Source organism: Pelodiscus sinensis, chromosome 16, assembly GCF_052426305.1.
Source record: "Pelodiscus sinensis isolate ZL-2025 chromosome 16, ASM5242630v1, whole genome shotgun sequence".
Lineage (NCBI taxonomy): Eukaryota > Metazoa > Chordata > Testudines > Trionychidae > Pelodiscus > Pelodiscus sinensis.
Window position 1 is genome coordinate 17,961,251 of NC_143067.1, and position 17,821 is coordinate 17,979,071.

Below are 17,821 nucleotides of genomic sequence, written 5' to 3' on the forward strand. Positions count from 1 at the left end.
GTACTAGCTGCGCCTCCCCCCTACCCCAGCAGACCAGGAAGACGCGGGCAGCGGACTGGGACGCACCGCGGTCCCGCCGCCTGGGTCCTCTGCGGCTTTGCTCCCAGTTTCCCTGGTCTGCTGGAGACGAGCAGACCAGGGAGACGGGGAGCAAAGCCGCTAAGGACGCCAGCAGCGGGACAGTCGCGGGGCGTCTGGGCTGTCCCGCTGCCGGCTTCCCCGAGGCTTTGCAAAGCTGTGGAGGGGCTCGGGCAGCAGGGCAGCCCAGGCGCGCCTGGGCTGCCCCGCTGCCTGAGCCCCTCCGCGGCTTTGCTCCGCGTCTTCCTGGTCTGCAGACCAGGGAGACGCGGAGAAAGCTCCGGAGTACACGGGCGGCAGGACCTCGAGGTCCCGCAGTCCGTGTCCTCCGGGGCGAGCCCCGTTCGTAACTGCGGATCCGACATAAGTCGGATCCGCGTAAGTCGGGGACTGCCTGTATAATGATCTGCTTTGCTGTGGTACAGGAGGGCTATGTCTGCACTGGCGCAATCTTGCGCCAGAAATATGCAAATGAGGCTAACTGTAGAATATTGCTGAGCCTCATTTGCATATCTAATGAGCCACCATTTTTGCAGAAGAGGCTCTTGCACCAGAAGGAGCTGTCTACACTGCCCCTTCTTGCGCAAGAAAAACCCTCTTGCACAATGCCATTATTCATGAAAATAATCAGCGTAACAGCATTGCGCAAGAGGGTTTTTCTTGTGCAAGAAGGGGCAGTGTAGACGCTCCTTCTGGCACAAGAGTCTCTTCCGCAAAAATGGCGGCTCATTAGATATGCAAATGAGGCATGGCGATATTCCATGCTTAGCCTCATTTGCATATTTCTGGCACAAGATCGTGCCAGTGTAGACATAGCCTAAGTGTATAAAACTGCATGTTAATCCAAATGATCTTTCTTCTCATCATTCCTGTGACCAACCTGAATCATTTTGCAGGCAATTGGAGAAGCCTATGACTGCTTAAACTGGAGGAATAAAAGCGCAGGGTATGAAAATCAGAGGTAACTGAGACAGCTGGACTGAGGAGGGCAAAGGTCATCTAGCATGTTCTGTATAACAAATCTGGCCCTTTGATGAAAGTGCTAGGATATATTCTCACTGCAGCAGTCTGGAGGAATTTTCTGAGTAGGTATCATCTGAGTGAGCTGCACTGTGGGTTACATCAAAGAAGTATGAGACATCCACTACTCTTTGCAAATATATGGCTTTGTCTGAGCCCCTCTCACATTTGTACATTCACTTCCAAGCAGTTTCCTGCTCTCTTAATCTATGCTCTTGTTTTGCCCAAAGCAAGGCTGTCAAGATGTCATCTTTAAGGGTTCTTTTCTTAATATGGGATTTATCAGACACATTAATGGCTGGATCCTGAATACACTCTAACATGTTCATAACTTTATGCCTGGCAGTAGTCCCATTGACTTTAATGACTTTAATGAGGCATTTAACTTCAGGGGGCGTTGGATCAAGTCCAAAATTGCTTACATACAAGATAAGAGCCTTCTTTTGTAATTTTAAATATAAGCTGAAAAAAAAAGATGCCTGTGGCCACCTTCGATTCTTCATGTATGATGTATAAAGTAAACCTGCTTCGGTTATTTTCTCTCCCTGACTGGCCCTCTCTCTCAAAAAAGTTCTGTTCTGTAATTTTGGGAAAACAAGGTCTCATCTTCCCTGTTTTGCTAGAGACTTTGATAACTCAGCTCTGGACCAATGGCACAGACCTGCTGAATCCTTCACCAACAAAGCTCCCCCCGCCTCTGATTTGTTTGTCAGAAGTTTGAGCTAAAAGATGTTAATTCAAACCAGCAAAAATCTCACTAAGTCCATTCCTCTCTCAGCTGCTCAGGTGGTTGTCTTGGCTTTCTTCTGGTGTCTCCTTCCAACAGGTTCTAACAGTCCTCCAAGAAATCTTCCAGCTAAAACAGGGAAGTCAGGGCATGATCCTTCTAATGTGCACAACAAGCAGATTTCTTAAAAAGGCAAAGAAAACTTTGCAGACCTTCTTTATTACATCATAAAAAAGCAAAATGAATTAATAAAAAATGCACATAACCTTTTTTCTCTTTTCTTTGCAGGTACAAGATTCTTTCCTTCTGGCAAAAAGGGCATGGTCCAAGGCCCATTAAAGGCAGCAGAAAGACTCCTATTCACTTCTATGGGCTTTGGATCAAGCCCGAACAGAGTAAAGATAGAGAGAAAAAGAGAGGAAGGAGAGGGAAAAATCCAGAGATATAACTGGGTTAAGGGACCACCCTGTAGTAGCTGGATCCTGTGATTGTTGTATTTATAGTGAAGATGGTGCCTGATTGTTGAAACATTTTCGCCTTCTGAGGCATATGCCTCTTCTCATTTTCTCAAAAGGGGTTGCGTTGATAACTGCTTAGCTCCATGATCAGCACAAGATAAATGTCTAGAGAGACAGACAACATGAGAATTTTATTTTTAAAATCTTATTTTTTTCAGAGGACACATTGTTCTTAAGGGTAGAGTGCCTGATTCTCTATTCTTCTACATAAGCTATGCAGCAGTACAACTAATGGCTTTCTCTTGGTGTAGAAATGGTGTAACAGACAGGAGATTCAGACCCATCAGGTTTCAAAACACCTATCATTCTGCAGATTGTTCTTAAGCACTCGTGAATTAAATTTATATTATTACTGAGCTGGATGGGTGGGCGTTCCTGCCAGGATCTTTAACTTTGCTGGAATATTTCTGCCTACTGAATGTAACACTTACCTACGGCGATATTGTAGATTTTCAACAAACCCTATGTAAGGTATCTCATGAACAGAACAGGGAGCCACTAATGAGCTGAAGATTCACATTTGGATCCCTGGTTCCTTCCTTGCCCAGGAAGAGAGTGACGGACTCTGCATCACCAGCCCTTTCCTTGCTGCAGCTTTCCTCTTTGTCCCAATCCAGTGTGAGGGAGAGACATTGAGAGTAAAACAGTCAGGACTCCACCCACAGAAACAAAGGAGTAGCAGCAGTCCCACCAGGGCAGCTTCTCTCCCCCCTCCTCCACCATCCCTTGTAACCTAGGAAGATGCGGGTAGCCTGTGCAGGGGAGAAAAGGAAGCACTTTGTGGCCTTTTACTCCCCTGTGTAGGCACATTGAGCAAGTGACTGCCTTGCTCCTAATTTCCTAGCTTTCACACATATGCCTCACCAAAGCCAAATGCAGCCCTTTTGTAAATGGTTACATATTTTTCAGGGCTGGATAAAACCCTTCATCTTCCTGTATCACCTACACTGGCTGGATTTGCTTTCTTGCATGTTATTCAATACAGGCCAAACAAGTAGTTTTTATGAATATTTGGTGGACATTAAATGGTTCCTTCTGCCTTTAACTGCAATATGGCTTGAACTGGTGTGGTTTCACACTTGTTGCTCAAGCTCACTGAGGAGCTAAGTAGCTTTGAATAGCATTAATAACAGCAACAATACTTTGCATTTATAAGGCCGGATGGTTCAGAAGTGCTGAACACTTGCAGCTCTGGCTAAAGTCCAGGGGAGCTGCAGGTGCTCAGCTCTTCAGCAAACCAGGCACAGTTTTCCCACCTCACACACCTGGAGTTGTACTTTACCCCTGGAAGCAATCCCAGTGAACTGCCCAGGTCTGAAAGTGCATAACCAGCATAGCTGGGATGGGAACAGACCCCTATCCTCTGACTCCTAAATATAAGAGGCCAGAAACAATGAGTAGTTCTGTAGCACCTTAGGGACTAACAAAAAAATATATATATTGTATCATCTGAGAAAATGGATTTTGCCCATGAAAGCTCATGATACTGTGTATTTATTTTTGTTAGTCTCTAAGGCTATGCCTAGACTACATCCCTCTGTCGGCAGAGGGATGTAAATGAAGCACTTCGAAAGTGCAAATGAAGTTGGGATTTAAATATCCTGCATTAAATTTGCATAATCATGTAATGGCGCTTTTTCGAAAAAGCACTATTTCAAAATTGAAACCACAGTCTAGACTTCAAGGTTTACAGGATCTTTCGAAAAAGCGCCCAGTTTTTGAAAGAATTGCATCTAGACTGCGGTTTCAATTTTGAAATAGCACTTTTTCAAAAGACCGCCATTATATGATTATGCAAATGAAGAGTATTTAAATCCCAGCTTCATTTGCACTTTCGAAGTGCTTCATTTACATCCCTCTGCCGACAGAGGGATGTAGTCTAGACGTAGCCTAAGGTACTACAGGACTACTCATTTTTTTAAAGTTACAGATTAACACGGCTACCCCCCTGAGATGTAACAGGTCAGTTCTATCCCACCCTCATTGAAGCTGATGCTCTGATTATTTCAATGGGGATGAACACAACAATTTCAATGGGAAGAGCTTAGGAGGACTAAAGAGTTATTTACTGGGGGAAGAGGGGGAGGTTAGAATCAGTTCCAAGGAAATTACTCTGTGGAACAACAGGCAATAATTTGAATAAATAGAATCTTTTGGTTACATGGCAAATACCATGTAAGTATTATCTGCTTTTGTCCATTTAATAATGTTCTGTAGAACTGGCCCTTGAACCCCCTGATTTTCAATTGAGCCTCACTCCATCACATAATGCCTTGTATCTCTAGATGTCTTCCCTCCTTCACAGACTTCTGTTTGATTGTTTTATTGAAAGTTACTGTGTTTCTCTCTGGAACAAAGAAAGAACTCTTTGGCTTCACATAGCTCACCCTTTGTTTCACAACAGGGAAATATCAACAAGGAAACTGGAAAATTGTGACTTTGGTCATCCTTGTTGGATTTCATATATGAGAATAATTTATCATTCCCCATTGAAGGTACAAATTTCATTAATGCCCAGTGCCATATAGGCTAGAGGGAAAACCATAATCTTCTTAAAGCAGGATTCTCCTGTCAACACTCCATATGCTGGAAGAAGATTGGAATCTTCCCTGCTCATCCATCCTTGCATTTTTCCTTCCTCTTCTCCTCCATATTGCAATATGATGCCTAACCTTTCTTTCAGCTCAGAGGAAAGTTATATGGCTTTTTGATTTAGCAGCTTTGTTTAACTGTTCATGTGGCAAGGACCAGGAGCACCGGACTGTCAAAGCTTCCACCTTAACTCTGGAGATTTAACAGATATGACTGTGATTCCAGAGCCTGAATGTGGCTGCCAGATCTCCCACTTCATTTTTTAGTCTTGCATCATTTGAGTTGTTGCAACCATGCAGTATGATCCTCCTGCCACTGAGGATAATGGCAAAATGCCCACAGTTAGGTGTGTTTTCCAACGTGGCAATATTGATGGGTTCGTAGATGTACTATATTTCACAAACACCCATAACAATTCCCAGTCAAATACATGGAAAGCAAACAACTCTTGAATGTTTGTGATATAGAGTTAGTGAGCTGCAAAGTTTGGTTTGAAATATAAATAGCAGAACATTTTAAAAGTTTTTTTTCTGTTTTCTGTAGTTTTCTTCTGTCCTAGCTAGTAAATTGGAAACACCAAGATGTATAACAGTTAACTCAAGATCATCTAAGAGGCAGCTTGCAGTGTTCCATAAATAACCAATCCAAAAATACTTGCTTTTTCGGGTTTTGGCAAAAGAAAAAAGAGAAAGGCAAAATTTCCCTTGAAGCTGAAATTTTCAAAGGAATTAGGTGCCCAATACCAATACAGTTCCAGCCTGATTGTTCTCTGAATTAAAAGATTTTTCCTGAATATATTTATGGTAGTCAGAGACATCATCAGTCAGCATCATTTCTGCAACTCAATCTACTTCTTAATCAGTTATGGAGAAACAAACTAAACCAATCACTAAACACCACAGAGACAGAAAATCCCAGGGGACTTGTCTATAAATAAATAACCATCACCAGATCTGAACCATGTATCAACAAATAAAATTAAGCCAAGTATTTGCCATTCTACAACACTCATTACTAATACCCAGCTCCTATATAGAGCTTTTCATCTTTAAACCTCAAAAGTGCTTTCGAAAAAAGATTAACTTCCTTTTATAAATGGGGAAACTGAGGCACAGAGCAGTGCAGTGACTAGTCTAGCATCACCCAGCAAGCTACAAATAGACAATATTTTTTAAAATCCAATTAAAACTGAGAGGAGCTGCATAAACCCAAAATAGTATAGTGAGGATTCTGCACATGACTGCACTATTTTCCACCACTCCAGGATCATCATCATCATCATTATTAAATATTTATATTATAGTCATACCAAAGGTCCCCAACTAGGCTGGGAGCCCCATTGTGCTTGGGGGATGAACAAATATAGAAATGAGGCCACTCCTAGTCTGAGGGAATTAAAGTTAAAAGACTCGAAACACTCAGCCAGACAGAAGCGGAGGGCCAGCCAGGGACACAACATACGAACAAATGAGACTAGTACAGCTTAGTTTATCCGCTATATTATATTTTGTTTGTAATTGGTGGAAGGAATAGTACCCAGGCCTACCAGACACTCACTAAATGAGAGTCTGGGAAGATAAACACATGCATTAATATAAACATTGTAACCTAGGGAAAACATAAGTATATGTAATTGAGGCTTGGTTTACACTACTGACTTATGTTGGTATAACTATATTGCTCAGGGCGTGGAAAATCCTCCCTTGCCAAGCAACACAGTAATACCAACCTGACCTCCAGTGTAGACAGGAGAGTTTCTCCTATCAACATGGCCACATACACTGACAGGAGAAGCTCTCCTGTTGACATGAGTAGCTTTTTCTGTAAGCACTACTTGGTGGCTATAAGTGCAAACGAGTCCTTAGTCGCAGCACAGAAGAGCATAACTTGTGGGAAGAGTTTGTAGGACAGAGTATTTAAACTGGGGAAACCCATTCACATCCATCACAATGCAAGATACATTTCCTATGCTCCCCTACACTTCTGTGGGTGAAGGAGATACCCCATTCACTGATCCCAGCTGAGGAACATGGAAAGGGAAAATATTACCTCTGTCACACATCTTCTTCCCACAGATGGAGAAAATCCCAGGTGATTCAGAAGTTCCACAGGATTCTAGATCTCTGCGTGGAGTGAGGACGGGCTATATGAGGAGACCAGAGTGCTGATCCTATGTGGAGTGTTCCCCCCCCACGCTCAGTAGTAAACCTTCACAAGTTACTGCAGCTAGGGTTCTGGTGGTTAGAGGACAATAACTTCTTGGGTAAGGGGAACAATGTAGTTGTAATGGGCAAATATCCAACAGCATCCATGCAGATCTCAAGGTATCCATTAAGTATCCAACCCGGATGTCACTTTCAAAGGAGATGTCCACTCCACATAGCAGACTACACGAACGTTTACACAGTAGCTGGCATCAGTGAACTGTATTGATTTCCAGAAAGAATGGCAGAGATTTTCAGAGCTCTTAGTGCAGAGGCACCCTGGGCACAGATGCACCTTGCTTGACTTTAACCGGTGCCAATGGTGCCTTCTTGGAACACCACCAAATTTTCCACAAATGTTTGTAAAATAAGAGAGAGAATTCCAAAAACTCTGTTGGTTCTTCTCCATTGGCATGCACCTATTCTTTCTCCAAGAGAGACAGAACATTAGGGCTACGTCTACACTGGCCCCTTTTCCGGAAGGGGCATGTTAATTTCAGAGATCGTAATAGGGAAATCTGCGGGGGATTTAAATATCCCCCGCGGCATTTAAATAAAAATGTCCGCCGCTTTTTTCCGGCTTTTAGAAAAGCCGGAAAAGAGCGTCTACACTGGCCCCGATCCTCCGGAAAAAGCGCCCTTTTCCGGAGGATCTTATTCCTACTTTGAAAAAAGCGGCGGACATTTTTATTTAAATGCCGCGGGGGATATTTAAATCCCCCGCGGATTTCCCTATTACGATCTCTGAAATTAACATGCCCCTTCCGGAAAAGGGGCCAGTGTAGACGAGCCCTATAAGTGAAAGATAGGCACAAGGTACGAGGAAAAGTTTGCACCACAAAAGATGTACAATGAATTCTGAGGCTTTCATATGTCTGCACTAGATTCTAATAACCAACCTCATTAGCAAGTCATAGCAATTAGTTTTGGACGCTTATTTATTATTAGCTCTCTGCAGTAAGCCAGGCAGCAGCATGGGGCTGCTATAAACAAACAGGCATTACTAATGCAGGGATGGCATTAGTAAAATACCACACACAACAGACAACACCAGTAAAATACTCTGTGTGGTTACTGTGTAAACAATAGGACAGGCCTGGTGAGGCAGTGTTAGGTGAGAAGTAATCAGTGTAGGAACATTACAGAGCTACAGGCAGGATAAGATCACACACAATTAAAGGAAAGAACATTGGCACAGCACAGATACTTTCAGGAATAGGCTCAGTGGCAGCTGTAGTCAAGGGCTGAAATACATTTTCAGATGATATTTGAAGAGACAGAGAGAAGGGTGAAAAGACACAAAGATGGTATTCCATGCAGCCAGTGAGAGCTGCAGAAGAAGGCTTTTGCCCCAAGGTAATGAGGGTAGGAAGAGAAAGGAAGTCAGTGCCAGATGAGTAGGAGAATGGGGAGCAGAGAAAGATGAAGACCACAAAGAAGGCTGGACTATGAATGGTAAGAAGATGCAGGGTTTAGAAGTGGTTTATATTACATTGTTTCCAAGACATAAAAAATGCAAGTAGAAATAACAGTTATGGCAACATATTTATAATGCTACCTTCTGAAATACTAACGTCCGTGGGTTATTGACATTTTTAGCTATGTAATATAGTTTAATTCATATGTTTTTCTTACCTTGTTTGCAGATAAGAGAGTCTATAACTCACAAGAATCACAACTGGTCAGATGTTCAAATATCAATAAAAGCTTTTTCAGAAACAAAGATTTAACTTTATGAAATAAATTGTATCTAAAGCTGTCTCACTGCTTTGATAATAATGGATACAAAAATTATGGGGTAGAAGTAAATCAAAGAAACTTTTAACTCAGTCCAAGCAATCTCCACATGGCTGGAACAGTGGAACTAATGTGTTATGAGACAAAACTTTGCTCAATTACCTTCCAAGGTTAATGGAGTGCATGAAATTGGAGTTATGTTTACATAGGTTAGACAGTGGCTGCTCAGCATCTCTCAGGACCAAGCTCTTAAATCTCTACATTTTATCTCACTTGTCATGTAGTTTAGTTGGCACTGGTAAAACAATTGGAGGGATTCTATTCTGGTAGCTGCATTTCCCTGGGGATTGAAGCATTATTTAAAAAATGCTGAAAAGTGATTGTCTGCACCCTTTCCCGCTCCACACACATACACTCAGGTAACTCAGTCAGCTGAACTGATTGCTCAGAATTTGCAAAATAGGGTCCATTTGCCTTTTGGGGTAAAGACCCTGCAGGCAGAGTCAGTCCAACAAGACTGATTTCTTAACCATGAGAAGCAACACAGTATAGAGTTAGAATCTAGGCCAGGATCCTGTGGTGGAGCCTTATGGAGCCACTTGTAGGACTGGCCTCTATTGTGGGTATTTGGGTGAGTCACTCAGACTTTGATCAATGGGAGCGGCCAGTGTTTAGGGTTGCAAGGTGTCCCGTATTCACCCGGACAGTCTGGTATTTGCAGGCTCCATCCGGTAAAAAAAAAAAAAAAAAAAAAAACAGAAAATACCAGACATGTGAAATGTCCAGTATTTCTTATTTCCCTCAGATGGAAACCCAGAGGGGACAATTTTCCCCTGCTGCGTCTAGCAGGGGCGTGGGAGTGAGGAGCGTGGCAGAGTCGTAGTGAAGGGGAGGGCAGGAGGTGGCACTTGCTGCCATGCTAGTGGGGCACTGGGCTGGGGTGGGAGTGGAGCGCAGACTGCTCTGGCCCACATGACCAGCAGAAACCATGGAGCTGGTCACTTAATGCCTCCCTCTACACACTGCAAGCGGAGGCAGCTGGGCCAGGCGGCAGGAGCAGCGTCTTTAAACGGAAGATTAACTTACCTGGCCATCCCATTCCTCCAGTGCCTTGCTCTGCGGGAGGGGGGATTTGATTGGGGTGGGGCGCTCCCAGTGCTGGGGATGCCTGGCTCTGAGGCTGGGGTGAGTGCATTGGAATGGGGGGGGGGTATTACGGGGACCTGGCTCAGGGGGAGAGGTGGGTGCTTTGGGGGTTAATGTGTGGCCCCTAACTGGAGGCAGTGGTGCAACTTTTGCTTAACAACTTTGGTCTCCCCCCTTTTATTTTCCTTGACAGATTTTTTTCCTGTTTTTTTTTTGGGGGGGGGGGTTCAGTATTTTTTGTTAAACCTTCTGGCAATCCTACCAGTGTTCAAGACCTACCCTAGTCCTCCGTGCCTCGATTTCCCCACCTGTGTCCAGACATCAGGCTGAATTATCTGATGTCTGTACAGCTGACACCAGTGCTCCTGAGCACAGGCTACTTAGAATCATAGAATCCTAGGAGTGGAAGAGACCTCAGGAGGTCATGAAGTCCAGCCCCTTGCCCAAAGCAGGACCAATCCCAACTAAATCAGTTGGCCGCAGTTCCGCGGGGCTCAGACACGACGGTGAGGGGCGCATAACCCCCCCGGCAGAGCCGATTCGGACGCAGGGAGGGGCTCCGCGCAAGGGCCCGGTTTACACGCCCCGCCGCAGGGGGCCACACGCCCAGCGCGATGCGCTCTGTTCACGCTGCGGCCAAACCCTGCCGCTGCCAGGCAGAGCCCGGAGCCGCGCCAATCCCTGCGCCTGGCGGCCTCTGGCAGATCGGTCAGGACCCAGGCGGATCCACCCCGCCGGGCCGCAGCCGGGGGCAGGCACAGGGGGCGCCGCAGGGGTTAAACTCAGGTGCGTGGCGTCCCGCCTACAACTCCCAGGCAGCTCCGCTCGCGGTGCCTTCGCTCTCTCCGGCTGGGAGCGGCCGCCGCCGGGCAGAGGAGCGCCCAGGTACGGGGCATGGCCGAGCCGGAGCCGAGCCGGGAGGCCCTGCTGGGCTTCCTGCGGGAGCACGGCGGGCAGGTGCGGAACTCGGAGCTGCGGGGCCGCTTCAAGCCGCTGCTGGAGGCCGGCGAGCCCGAGGAGCGAGCCGCCCGCCGCCAGCGCTTCACAGCGCTGGTGAACAGCCTGGCCGTGGTGCGGGAACTGGACGGAACCAAGTTCGTGGTGCTGCGGAAGAAGCTCCGATGCGAGGCTCGAGGGGAGCCGGGCGATGGGGAGCCCCCTGCCCCGGAGGGCAGCCCGCCCCCGGTCCCGGAGAGGAGCGTGTCCCCTGCCCCGGAGAGGAGCGTGTCCCCAGCCCCGGAGGGCAGCCCAGTCCCGGAGAGGAGCGTGTCTCCTGCCCCGGAGGGCAGCCCGCCCCCGGTCCCGGAGAGGAGCGTGTCCCCTGCCCCGGAGGGCAGCCCGCCCCCGGTCCCGGAGAGGAGCGTGTCCCCTGCCCCAGAGGGTAGCCCGCCTCCGGTCCCGGAGAGGAGCCCGCCCCCGGTCCCGGAGAGGAGCGTGTCCCCTGCCCCGGAGAGGAGCGTGTCCCCTGCCCCGGAGGGCAGCCCGCCCCCGGTCCCGGAGAGGAGCCAGCCCCCGGTCCCGGAGAGGAGCGTGTCCCCTGCCCCGGAGAGCAGCCCGCCCCCGAAGCCTGTGTCCCAGCTGAGGGGGATGTTCCAGAGCCAGGAGGACGAGGCACCTGCTCCGGCCCCGGGGGTGGCTGGGCTCCCCAAGAGAGCGCCCGACCAGAAACCTTTCATGTTGCCCCTTCGCTGCCCGCAGCCTGCCAGAGGGCCTGAGGAGCTGCGGAGGCAGGAGGAGGAGCCTGGGGACAAAGACTGGCTGCAAGTGGGGACCTGGGGCCTCCCTGAGCAGGCCGCCCCCCGATCGCCCCACATGAAGAGGAGGCAGGTGGAGGAGGCTGGTGCTAGGTCACCCTACCTGCGAAGGGTGTCCAAGACGCAAAAAGTGAGCGAAGAAACGGGCTGCATTGCTGCTGTGCCCCTGGAATCCGTGGAGCACAAATGGCTGGTGAAAGCTGCCAGCGGCCAGTGGTCCCAGCAGCTTTATTGCCTCTTGCTGAGCGATGCCAATTTGGCAGGGAAAAGGGACTTCATATCTGGGTTCACAGCTCTGCACTGGGCAGCAAAGAGTGGGAACTGTGACATGGTGGGGAAGATCATTGAGGTGGCCAAGAAAGGTGGCGCTCAGATTGATGTGAATGCCAAATCCTTCGGAGGTTACACTCCCCTCCACATTGCTGCCATTCATGGGCAAGAAGAAGTCATTGCCACATTGGTCAAGACATACAATGTCAAAGTTAATCTGAGAGACTACAGTGGGAAAAAGCCACACCACTACTTAAAGGAAGGATCGTCTTATGCAGTCAGATATCTGCTGGGTGATCCTGATCTTCAAAACAGTGCTGGACATGCCTTTCCAACCAAGAAAAATCCCAAAATTGCTGCTTCTATCTTGAGCTCCACCAGCACCTTCCTTGGAGTCTTATCTGATGACATGGTCTTCTATGATCTAACAAGAGGTTTGAAGAAGACTTCTTCCTTTAATAAGCTCCTTAACTCATCTGTTGGCTCAAAGAAGAAGTCAAAGACTAGGGGGACTTTCCCATCTTATTCTTCTCTTGTCGAAGCAATGGAAGAAGAGGAGGAGGAAGCTGCAGTGAAACGCCGACCAGTTTCTGAGCTGTTCTTCAGTCACTAGTTTGCCTGCTTGAAATCAAAGTAAAGGAGTTTTCTTGAGTCCAGATATTCATGGATACCTAGGTCCTAACGCCCATAGAAATCAATGAATTAGGTGCCTAAATACCTTTTGAGAGTCTAGGCCCTTCTTTCACAGAAGAAGTCTGTTTCTTCCTCCTTCCTCCCAAACTGTTTAACTGGTCCACTGACACAGGGTCTGATTTCAAAGCTCATTTTTAAGTCAATGGTGGTCTTTCCATTGATTTCAGCAAAGCTGGATCAGACCCCCAGAAAACAAGAGTCTTTTTAAAATACTGTACCTACCTGTGTAGGGATTTGTTACTTTAATCCACAAAGACTCCCTGACTCTATGCCTAATGGCTGAAATACTTTTAAAAAAAACTTTAAGTGTGGACAGGTTATGATGCTTAAACATACAATCTTCTTAATCCACAAATTCCTCCAGTGAGTTTGTAATTCTTTGAGTGGGGAAGTAGGAATAGGGTAAGGGATTGTTGCACATTTTATTTACACTTTGATTTTAAGATAGATCAAATCTACTTTAAAATGGGTTTTTATCCTGCAGGTTTAAATAACAAGTTACTAAGGAAAATGCATAATTCTGTATGATATTTCTCATTAGTTTGGTAATGGAAAATCTGCTTTTTAAAAGATTTAGTGCTCTAATTTTTTAAAACCAAACTTCTCTTCTAGAAATGTAGGATCTATTCCAATTGTTGTCAAATGTATTTAACTATGTGTCAAATACAAAACCACTTATGCAATGAGAAAAGCAACCCTGGCCAATCAAAACACTAACCTGTCTACCTCAATTTAAATGCTAGATTACCATAGTTGTCTTCAGCAATTTTTTAAAACTTTCTGACCACAAAACAGATGGTGGTAACCAGCTATTTTGATAATACTGTGAACTTTTAAGTGTGATGGTAATTTAACAAATGTATCTTTAAAAGAACCGAACAGTCTTTTTAAAATGTATGATAGCAGGACATTCAGGTGAAAAACTAAGAACAAGGGGAATTTTCCTCAGACTAGGGATTTTTTTATATGAAGATAGCCAACTGGAAATACATGTTTAGTTGACTTTGTGTGTTGCTTGACCTGTGAATGTTAACTGTTGTGTGTTTGACCCAATTATAATAAAGAATTATAAAACCAAGGTGTATTGATGATGGGTATTTAATAACAAAATGCCTGCATGACCTCTACTAAAACAATGTGTATCTGAACAGTGTGAATCAGTGACCTAAATCTCCCCCCCCCCATGCCTCCTTTTTCTGTCTTGATGTTCACACAGTGCAACATGTAATTCCATTGAGCATGTAACTTTTGGGTTTAGTGCCATGTGATATTTCCAATGGGAAGTTGTGTATTAAAATATTTTAAAAAAACTAAATAAATTTGTTAATATCTGGTTCTGTGTATATAATTATGCATTTTGACTTCATTTCAAAGTTTATGGTGAACCTAAAGGACTTAACAAAGAGGACTAAATGGTCTGTATTTATGCAGTACTTTTTTCTCAGAAGATCTTAAGTCTCTTCGCTACTGTAGCGAGATATTATCCTATACTATAAATGGAGGGACAGATTGGGATTTAGATCTGGGTCTAAATTGGTTTAGGTCCATTGACTATGGAGTGATGTGGAGTCACACCATCTAAGAAGTTAGACCAGGGTAACAAACACAGTGAGGTCAGCTGAGTTGCCCAAGATTGAAGAAAGTTGAAGGTCTTGGGCAGAATTAGGAACAGAATCCAGGTCTGACTCCTATGACCAGTCTATTAGCCCACAATAATTTTCTCTTTCTAAAAGGAAAGCTTTCAGAAACTAGTATACCATTCAACCCCAAGAGTACAAAGCTGATAGTATAACTGTGTTTGCTCTCTTTATTAGATTCCCATGAGATGGTCAAATTTCTGCAATGACACATTGCTTGTGCACTCTGAAATTCTTTGCAAGTCAGTAACTTTTAGAATGGTTTTTTATTTCAACCTGGAATTAAACCCAATACCTTCTCTGTCTGCATAAAAGGGATTTGTTGAAACATTCCACAAACTATCCTGCACTACCAGTGCAGATGGAAGAGGCATCTTACTCTCCTCCCCGCCTCTTTTTGTTCTAATTAAAAACCCTATATGGAGTGGGCCACATTCATCTCAACTGTAACTTTTCAGTCCAGGGCCAGTGTTGGGCCTGCTTATCTCAGAAGAGAATGGATTGTTCTGGATGGGCCCTGCTCATCTATTGAACTAATCAAGTGGGTAGGCAAATGTTAATGACCAAGCACCTCATGCTTGCTATATTTGGCAGCAGTAGAGTTTTTAAAAAAAGAGCCAATTGGCTCTGTAGCTGCTAGAGTCAACATGATCAATATAATGGATACTAACCTTAATCAAGTGAAAACTCTCACTCCTCCAGATGAAAAAGCTGTGAAATAAATGCAACATAACCCTATATGAATTTCTTAAGATTTACTTGTAGCCCACTGGACAGTAAACACCTTGGATGCATCTAGACTGGCAAGGTTTTCCACAAAAGCTGCTGCCAGTTGTCTACACTGTCCGCTTGAATTTCCACAAGAACACTGACTTCCTACTGTCTGAAATCAGTGCTTCTTGGGGAAATGCTATGCTGTTCCCGTTCTGGCAAAAGCCCTCTTGCGCAAATGCTTTTGCACAAGACGGCCAGTGTAGACAACGCGGTATTGTTTTGCGCAAAAAAGCCCCGATCGTGAAAATGGCGATCGGGACTTTCTTGCGCAAAACTGCATCTAGATTGGCACGGACGCTTTTCCGCAAAAAGTGCTTTTGCAGAAAAGCGTCCGTGCCAATCTAGAGACACTTTTCCGCAAATGCTTTTAACTGAAAACTTTTCCGTTAAAAGCATTTGCGGAAAATCATGCTAGTCTAGATGCACCCAAAGGACTACGTCTAGACTGGCAAGATTTTGCACAAAAACTTACCAGCTGTCTACACTGGCCTCTTGAATTTGCGCAAGAGCACTGACATTCTAATGTAAGAATTCAGTGCTTCTTGCGCAAATACTTTGACACTCCTGCTCAGGGATAAGCCCTCCTGTGCAAGAATACTTGTGCAAGAGGGCCAGTGTAGACAGGCACCTTAATTTTTTGCGCAAGAAAGCCCGATGGCTAAAATGGCCATCGGAGCTTTCTTGCGCAAAAGCACGTCTAGATTGGCACGGATGCTTTTGCACAAAAGCATCTGTGCCAATCTAGATGCTCTTTTGCGGAAATACTTTTAATGGAAAAACTTTTCCATTAAAAGTATTTCCGCAAAATCATGCCAGTCTAGACACAGCCCTTGTTCTATTCCTTCAGCCCAAATATAGACACTACAAAGCCTGAGATATTGCAGCCATGTTGCAAAGTAAAGGCATGTCAGCTAATAAAAATATTCAGCGCATATTTCATGCATGACAATTATTACTTGAGTGACTCAGCCCTTTATCATTCTGAGTGATACAATATGGATATGCTCAATCCATTTTCATATTTTATTGGAATCTTTGATAATGTTTTTCAGACAGTGTCCTGTCATGTTCTCCTGTAGATAAAATGTTTACCTGCAGTAAGTGTTTCTTAGTACAACAAATGGTGACTAGAACTTTAATGCAAACAAAGGAAAAGGGCGTGTGTATCTTATACCATTAGACAAAGACTGTGTGTTGTTATAAATTCATTTGGACCATGCTCAGGGGTGTGTTAAGCACCTGCCAAGGCACTCTGCAAAACAAATGGTGAAGAATTTGCAATCTATAAAACAGATGGGTGCGGCTTGCCAGAACTCCATCAAGTTTATATGCTGACTCAGTTCATGCCAACCTTCTTAGTAAACAAATTTTTTAAAACCTAGATGTTAATTACCCAGGCACTAGTTGGTGATCGTAACACCATTCAACTTCCGCAAATACAAACAATACTCAGAGGTAATAAGAATAGACCCATTGTAATTGTATGGAAATGAATTCTCGTGAACTATAACTTGAATTCAAACCAATGGTTCTTTTGTTCTGCTTTTCTCTCCAGTTGTGATAAAAAAGGGCACATATTATTTAATTCTCAACAAATCACAAAGGCAGGTTTCTTGTCAATGATCAAGGTTATATCCGTTTTATTCTTCTGTTTGGGAACTGAATCTTGCCTTTTGAAGTTATAAGCAGATGGGTTTTATAGCTCTCCGTTACTTCAAATACTATGGGGACAAATCTAACCACCCCTGTTTAGGCAAAATCTCCACTGAACTCAGAGGGAATTTCACCTTAATGAATGACAGTGAGATGCATCAAAATACAGTGAAACCAGGTAGCTGGCTGTCCTTTAGTACTTGATGATACAATTAATTACATATTGATATCCTCACTGTAAATATAAATCAGAATCTAGAGTGACATTTTATGAACACATAACATTATGTTGACAAAAATCTCTCTTTTTTAAACCCATAGTAGGTGATTTAAAACTGGATTATAGTTTCGCTGATTAGACTCAAGGTCAAAACAAAGGGTACATCTAGACTACATGCCTCCGTCGCCAGAGGCATGTAGATTAGGCTACCAGACATAGGAAAATGAAGCAGCGATTTAAATAATTGCCGCTTCATTTAAATTTACATGGCTGCCGCGCTGAGCCGACAAACAGCTGATCAGCTGTTTGTCGGCTCAGCGCGATAGTCTGGACGCGCGGGTGTCGACATCAAAGGTATTTGTCGACCACCCAGGTATGCCTCCTGGGATGAGGTATACCTGGGTGGTCGACAAATACCTTTGATGTCAACACCTGCGCGTCCAGACTATCGCGCTGAGCCGACAAACAGCTGATCAGCTGTTTGTCGGCTCAGCGCGGCAGCCATGTAAATTTAAACGAAGCGGCGATTATTTAAATCGCCACTTCATTTTCCTATGTCTGGTAGCCTAATCTACATGCCTCTGGCGACAGAGGCATGTAGTCTAGACGTGCCCAAAGTAACATTTGGCCTAAGTTGCTTAGTTTGTTTTTTCCCCTCGGTATAGATATTTCAGTCTTTTCTAAAGAATGCCAAGAGCTCAGATAGTTAGCACTCAGATACTAGACAGAAAGGTGCTGCTCTGAGGAAATAAACCAATCCAGAAGACAGCTCCCCGCAGTAGTAACTAATCAAGTGAG

General features: G+C 44.8%; 1 protein-coding gene across 1 annotated transcript; it reads left to right on the forward strand.

Annotated features, from left to right (window-relative positions):
• Positions 1 to 10,572: 10,572 nt before the first annotated feature.
• SOWAHA (sosondowah ankyrin repeat domain family member A) lies at positions 10,573 to 14,178 on the forward strand. The gene has a single exon (XM_075900340.2). The coding sequence runs from the start codon at positions 10,917 to 10,919 to the stop codon at positions 12,657 to 12,659; it is 1,743 nt and encodes a 580-aa protein (XP_075756455.2). The 5' UTR covers positions 10,573 to 10,916; the 3' UTR covers positions 12,660 to 14,178.
• Positions 14,179 to 17,821: the final 3,643 nt, after the last annotated feature.

Coding starts and splice junctions, on each gene's coding strand:
- SOWAHA (XM_075900340.2), top strand. CDS start 10,917: ATGGCCGAGCCGGAGCCGAGCCGGGAGGCCCTGCTGGGCTTCCTGCGG.